The sequence below is a fragment of the Corvus brachyrhynchos genome, unplaced genomic scaffold, assembly GCF_000691975.1.
Source record: "Corvus brachyrhynchos isolate BGI_N302 unplaced genomic scaffold, ASM69197v1 scaffold56, whole genome shotgun sequence".
Classification (NCBI taxonomy): Eukaryota; Metazoa; Chordata; class Aves; order Passeriformes; family Corvidae; genus Corvus; species Corvus brachyrhynchos.
Window position 1 is genome coordinate 2,094,105 of NW_008238664.1, and position 7,201 is coordinate 2,101,305.

Here is a 7,201-nt window from a genome sequence, read left to right on the forward strand (position 1 = left end):
CGGAGCCAGGAAGCGGCGCCACCGCCCCGGGGCTCGGCCGCTGCCCGCCCGCCCCGCGCCATTGCCTGGCCCCGAGCCCTGCCCGAAGCTTCCCGCGCCGCCTCTTCCACGGTGCGGTGCTTGCTCTGGTTTTCCACACAGTATTCCCACACAGTATTCCCAGCTATCTCACTGCTTTCTCGTTACACCCTCGCATCTGCTGTCATTAGAGGGGTTGCGTTATGTGTCCTCCGGTACCATCAGCCCGTACGTGCCCAGCTGCCTTCTGGACGCCGCTCAGTTATGGTTGATCATATGTGCAATTCTGGCTCAGGTGACATTGCAAAGGAATCTGTTGATGTGCCCAAGCAGTTCTGTAGCTCGCTTTCGCCTGCGACACGTGGATAGACACCATATACGCTGCTCAAATCCATGGCCACGTTCCTTCAGTGCCGGCGTGAACAGCTGTTTCCTGAACACTGTAATGGGGTTTGGTTATCTGCTTGTGCGTGACACTTAACTAATGTCTCTTTAAATGAGCCATCCCTCGATAGGGTGTCTGCACAGGAGGAGATTCAAAGTATTTTTCTGTCTGCTCTCTTTTGATCTAAAGGACCTAAATGTAGGATGTGTAAGGATCATAAAGTGATCTAAAGAGCCTGAATGTAGAAGTCATTCTAGTTCAGTACAAACCTATCAGTTCTTCTGGGGGTGGAAGCATACTCTCCTCCTTTGGCTTTGTCAGAAAGTTAAACACCTTGCATTACCCTGGTTCTTCAAGCTCTCTCTCTCTAGCTGAAGGAGAGAAGCAGTTTGCTGCAGAGAGTGTTTCATCCCATCCTGAAGTAGGTGTCCGAGATGTGTGAGAAGAATTCCTTTTGGTGCTGCCTTTCTGTTTCTATGGCCTGTGACTGGGACCTGCATATTTAGTCTAAATATGTAACATCTAAAGGAGTACATTTAGGTAAAGTAAGTCCAGGTCTCTGTCATTTGTGACCAAAAGAATGACCGTATTTAGTTTACCACAAATCCCACAACCTCTCTTCCACCAAGCCAAATAATCCTTACCTTAACCACAACTGAGTGACTATCTGAATTGGTCCACAAACATTATTTCAGCAAGTCAAAAAAGAATATACTAAGTCCTCAGGTTTTTATGGTCTACTAATCGTGTGATGGGGGCTTTAGGTGAGCTTAATTTTTGTGTGTGTAGTCCCACATATTCACATGTTGGTGCTAATACTTCACATCTTTCTTAGAAACTACTAGAGAATGACTACGAGCCCAAAAGTCTCTCTCTTCACTTTGCATTCCCTAATACATAGGAGATGACAGGAGACCTTCCATTTTCAGTTCTCATCCTTAAAACTTCACGGTCACACTCAGTACGTCTCAGTTCTGTCCTGAAATGCTGGGTTATCCCAAGCCCTCAGCTTGTCTTAATTCCAACTATAATACTGTAATTCTACAGCAGAAGTGCCCTGGCACTGAAATCCTTGCACTATTTCAACTATCTGAGCTGAAAGTAATACTTCAAGCCTATGAGCCAGATTGGACGTAGTCATACGTAGATAAGAGTGGTTTTTCCTACTGTCAGGCATGAGTCCTCTGAGATTCCAGCTTTTTTTGTAGTCACTTTACTCCCTTGAACTAGTGATATCTTAACTACCAGTTTAAAGCACTAGTATCAAAGGAAGCCAGTAATAATATGAAGTGTCACTGAATGAGAAATTAATCTGTGTCTACAGAGATGTACACTGCATACCCAAGGTATTGTGATAAAACACATTTGGGAACTGTTTCTTCTGCAAGGGAAGATATTTTTTTTATATACCAAACGCTTTTATTATATGTGAAGTGTTTTGATAAGACAACTGCACTGTGTCTCCTGGAAGCCTGGTTTATTGACATTTATAGTGGTACTTGCTGTGTGAGGAACAAATTGCTGAGCTATTTTTCAAGTCGTCTTCAGATCCTCGAGACATATTGACAGATAAGGGAGACTCTGAAACCACAGGGGAAGGAGATGCACTAAGCACGCTTCAGTCCTTCCCTGCAGCGTGAGCCAAAGGCCCTTCTGGGCCGTGCCCACGTCTCGGTACGATCAGTTCTCTTCTGCTAATGCAAACCTGCCCTTTGGTTCTTTCTCACACCAAGCAGAATAACACTGGAATGAAGATTATGCAAAAAGCCATTTTTACCAGCAAAAATCCAAATTTCTCATCTCCTTTTAGTGGCTTGTCAGCACTTTGCAGGCCTGTATTTTGGTGATAGTCACAGTATGAAGCCTAGGTAGTCTATGTGCAGCTTTCACTTTTAGCTGTAGGGTTGGAAAGAGATGACCCATGCGTAAGGATAAAACAGGACAAGAGAGACACAAACCTACTCAATCCTGTATTCCTGTAGCTCAGTCTCAAGCAAAGTTACTACTATAATTGTGTGAGAGCAGTTAACAAGAGAACCTGTTAATTACATATTTTTGTATCTGTTAGTAAATTGTGGCAGCCTAGAAAAGCTATGATATGTATAATAGATACTTGAATTTGGCATAATTACAGCACAATAAAATATAAGAAATGCACAATATTATGATAGTTTCAGTATAAGAAATGCACAGTGTTGTGAGAGTTTCTTTTTAAATTCCTGGTGTATTTTCTTCTTCCTTTTCAGTAATGTGTTCACAGATAGAAGAGTTGAGACATCTTCTGTTGGGAAATTAGTGGACTTGCATGTGTTCAGCTGACTCTCATGTTTCTACGATAATATTTCCACCAATGACTTTCTTTTCAGAGACAGAGGGACACAGGGTCAAGGAGAATCTGTTTCTTTGAGCAATTCAGAGTAATTCAAATCACTGTGTGATGTCAATAGTGTTATTCATGGTTATGGTTCATGTGGGAATGGGAACATGTTGAGGGTTCTTTTGTACAAAGATCACACACTTATAGATATTGTGGTAGGATACATGCAATTAAAACCACAACTAAGTTATATCTGGCAGGAAGATGCCTTAATGTTTTATTTTTATAGATATGTCAAGATTATTTTCTATTCATTTTGGCTGGGTAATTAAGTGCTCATAGTGAAGTAAAAGAGAAGTGAAAAAAAAAGGGAACCTGTTTGAATGCCACAGATGGTAGAGTGTGTAAGGAATGTTCCAGCATCCCCATTTAGACTTTGTATTTACAAACAAAACAAAACAACAACAAAGCCAAAACCCCAAAACCTAAACCAAAGCTAAACATACAATGTGTGCATAAAGAGCATGAACTCTGCCATTGTAGAGCAGCAAACACCTGATTTGTACCGACTGGAAAGCAAACCAGGCCATCTGCTTTGTATCAGCACGGCAGATACTGCTTTCTGGAGTCAAAGCTTCATCCAGACAAAGGTGTGAAGAGGACTTAATTGGAGAAGCAGTGTAAGAAAGAAGATCAAAGGCTTACCTTAAAAGAGGAACATTATCCATGTAGTCTTAAGCTACTCTTAAAATTGAAAGGAACATGTATTAGCCTTTCCCTTTGGTGGTCCAGTCCTGCTACTTTCACTGTGTCTGCATGTGCAGACATGTTGAGACTTGGTGCAGAAGTCAGTGCAGGAACAATAAATTGCTTTAATCCTGCTCAGGCTCTCGACAAGGAGCTGCAGTGGGATGTAAGATGTGTTGGCCTTGCTCTGGCTCTCTGCCCAGGGGCAAATCCCTTTCCGAGCAAGTGACATTAGATTGTCAACAAGATTCCACATTCATCAAAAGCCTGTGGCATATTTTCTAATTTCTCTTGCACACAAACAAATTCAGACTTCAGAGTCTGTTTGATATGAGATCAGCTTCAATAATTCAGGTCAACAATTAACATTTACCTGTTACTTTTCTTCGTGTATTTCTCTAAAGGATTAGCAACGTGGATTCTTCTGTCAGAAGAGCAGATGTCTTTAGCACCGGTGCAATTCTGACACTCTGGGAAGTGCTGGTGGCCTGCATTTACAGTAAACATAGAAAAGAGGTCTGGTAGCGGGGCACAGTGTATTTGCATGACAGAACTGAAATGTAACCCTGCCTTTTGAACATGGCCAGGCTGCTGGCAAGGTCATAGAGAGCTGTGAAATGAGCTGGCAGCTGAGCCCCCCAGGAGGCATGCTTCTATTTCCTTACAGGAATACTGCCAGAGAGCAGCATTTTAAATCTGATGATAACACAGATCAAATGGCCTTTGCCTGCTTCAGGTATTTGCTTAGAGGTCAACATCTTCTTTGTTTTAAGAAAACTGGAAGTCCTGGCCTAACCTAGCGCTATAGTGAAGGAGCTGTTTTCCTTTAAGCATTCATTTCTGAAAACATTTCTGGACAATGGACTTTAGAGTGCAAGTAATATTGAAAAGTCCATCCTGATCAACTGTTTCCAAAGGTTCTTTTAAAAGGCAGAAAGACTCTCACTTATTTGATCTGAAATGAGCTGTACATACCATGGGGTGTTCCCCAGTAATTTTTGCTCTGGCTTTTGGGCCACTTTGGTGCTGATTCTACCCTGACATAAACCAGACTCCAGGATTGTTCTCACTCATGTCTGTCTGGAATGGTCTGCCTGTACGTTCATTGTTCTTTGAAGAGTACTACTCTTTTTCTGAAGCTGAAGAATAGGCCAGCAGAGATACAAAGGCTGGCTTGAAAATGTGTGCTACTCACATCATTGCTGCTAGTTTCTAACTCAGCAGAGACATACATAGATGTGTCTCAGAGTGGAGAATGTTGTTTCAGTTGCTGACACTTCTGAGGCAGTTTCACATGAAACACTGAACGGGGTGGAAACTTTCACTTTGAGCAAAAGAACAGTTTTAATAGAGTCTACATACGTGTACCTTTTCATGTCTGTCCCTTCCCACAGCTCTCCCAGACCAAACATTCAACTCCCCAAGCTGATGATGGCCAAAAAAGGAGATTCAGTTAACTGTGAAAATGTGTTTTCAACAAAAAACTGTAACTATGGAGCTCTTGAACAACAACATGGGAAAAGTCAAAGACTGTCAAGTTGCCGCAGGGGAAGATCTTAACACAGGGGGGTGTCTCAGAGGAAAGGCACAGACAAGGACATTATGACGTTACACTGCCCAAAGTCCTTATCTTTTGTCCACCTCTTTCCTTTGGCAAGCTGCAGGCAAACTGGAGGACACAGCACAGACCTGGCAGGGTCAAGAGGGACTTTCAGCTCCCCCATTAAAGCAGTGTGTAGGGTCCATCAGGTAAGCCAATATCTGTGTAAACATCTAGTAATACCTGCGCATGGGGCTATCAGGGCATCACCTTTGTGTTTGTTTATCTGAGGCAGGTGCTCATAGGGATGACCAGAACTTTCCTAGAATGAGCAGAAACACATAAAATATTGAAAACTGTTTGAAAATGCTAAAATGCTTATGTTCAATTTGAGAAACACACTTCTTGAGAAAACCTCTCTTGGCGTGAAGAAGGCAGTTTTCCTCTTATGCTTGCACGTAGTACATTCTTGATCTGACTGAAGATGTCTCAGCTTCCCCAGAAATCTACAGATAAGCCATATAAGTTTTGCAAACTGCTTGTGAGCTGGTTCAGTTAGACCAGAGCAGCCGAAACAACAAAGCTTGCAGTTGTCTTTTGGACTTCATTGTGAAAAGCCTTTGGGTAGTTTTCAGATGTCAGAAGATCCTTGGTTCCTGAAAGTGAGGAGTTCTGCCAAAACTTTGAAGATCCCTGTAAACTTTGCAAATTACCCATCTTTTGGAGACAATTATATCAAACGATATCATGGATTACAATACATGAGAAGTGTTTAGAGCCTGGAAGATTATTTATGTTTGGCATTAACTCTTATGGTCATAATTTCAAGTGGAGAGAAAAGGAATATGCAGGAACCCTCTTATTATCTTTTGAAATATGAAGATCACAGGAGAAGAAGGGTTTAAATTGTGGAGTGATGGTCCTCAAAACCTGTCTGTACATTAACTGGCATCCTACACCTATAAAAACAAGGCTCTCCAGGCACAGTGTGGACCTCATGAGTTGTTAGCCTTGCTTTGAGATCTGAGTTTTTATACACCACAGGAGGAAACTGCAGCCTGTGGGGAAGAATACCTATACAAATGTTGGATTAATACATTGGAAGCCAAATTCAGGAACTAACACGCCACTGGTGAGGACAAAAAGAAGCATGGACAGCACCAAAGATGATAATAAACTATTGAAGAGGATTGCATTTCCAGGAGCTGTGTCCCTGGCTAACAGCCACATGCACCTCCACGGGGTACCCCGGAGAGAGCCCTTTGGGGTTCCCTTCCATCTGGACCCATCTTACTGGGAGCAAGCCTATAGTGGGCACACAGGTTGCATCTCCTACATCCCATTCCCTGGCTACATGGGCATCTATGACTGCTCCTTCGAGCCTGCCTTCATTCGGAAGAGGAATGAGAGGGAGAGGCAGCGGGTGCGCTGTGTGAACGAAGGCTACACGCGCCTGAGGGAGCACCTGCCCAAGGAATTTGCTGACAGGCGCCTCAGCAAAGTGGAGACCCTGAGAGCTGCAATAAGCTACATCAAACACCTGCAGAGCTTGCTGGACTGCCATCCCTTAGGCTCTGCCAGTAAAGAAACGCTCTCTGCCCAGGAGCGCCCGGGAACTCCCAGTGCGGCTTCCCCGCAGGAGTGCAACAGTGATGGAGAGTCTAAATCTTCTTCGGCGTCATCCCCCTACAGCGAGTTTGAGGAGACGGGCAGCTAGGTCTCCTCTCTGGAGACAGAAAGCTTGAAGTTTGGCTGGAAAACAATTTCAAACCCTGGGGACTTTTCTGCAGATGAAAATTAATACCGGGGAAACGAAAAACTGATAGGGGAAAAAAAGGTATTTTCCATCTGTTAAAGGACTTTAAATGTTTGCTGTATCAAACTTAGACGTGATTTGTAAGCAAGCAGATATCTCTCAGGTTGCTTCAGCTGTGTTACTAAGCTTCCTTTGGACTGTTGAACCGGAGCAACATTTGCATTCTACTTTTCATTGAGCTTTTATTCTGTTCTATTTTCTTTTGCCTTTCACTTAAGACAGTAAAACTGGATAAATCCATTTCAGGAAATCCCCCTCCTCTTTCTCCTGCTTTGTCCAGTAAGTTTTATTGTCTGTTTTTCCTGACTGCCAACCTGAGAGGCACTGCATTGCAAGCACTTGGACTGGGGAAGGTAAGATTTAGATAAAATATCTTTC

General features: G+C 43.1%; 1 protein-coding gene across 1 annotated transcript; it reads left to right on the forward strand.

Annotated features, from left to right (window-relative positions):
- Window positions 1-5,494: 5,494 nt before the first annotated feature.
- Window positions 5,495-7,195, forward strand: ASCL4 (achaete-scute family bHLH transcription factor 4). Its single transcript, XM_017737767.1, has one exon. It carries the CDS (start codon window positions 6,158-6,160, stop codon window positions 6,722-6,724), a length of 567 nt encoding a protein of 188 aa, XP_017593256.1. The 5' UTR covers window positions 5,495-6,157; the 3' UTR covers window positions 6,725-7,195.
- The last annotated feature ends 6 nt before the right edge of the window (window positions 7,196-7,201 follow it).

What these genes read in the sequence shown, in the direction of transcription:
- ASCL4 (XM_017737767.1), top strand. Translation starts at nt 6,158, where the DNA reads ATGGACAGCACCAAAGATGATAATAAACTATTGAAGAGGATTGCATTT.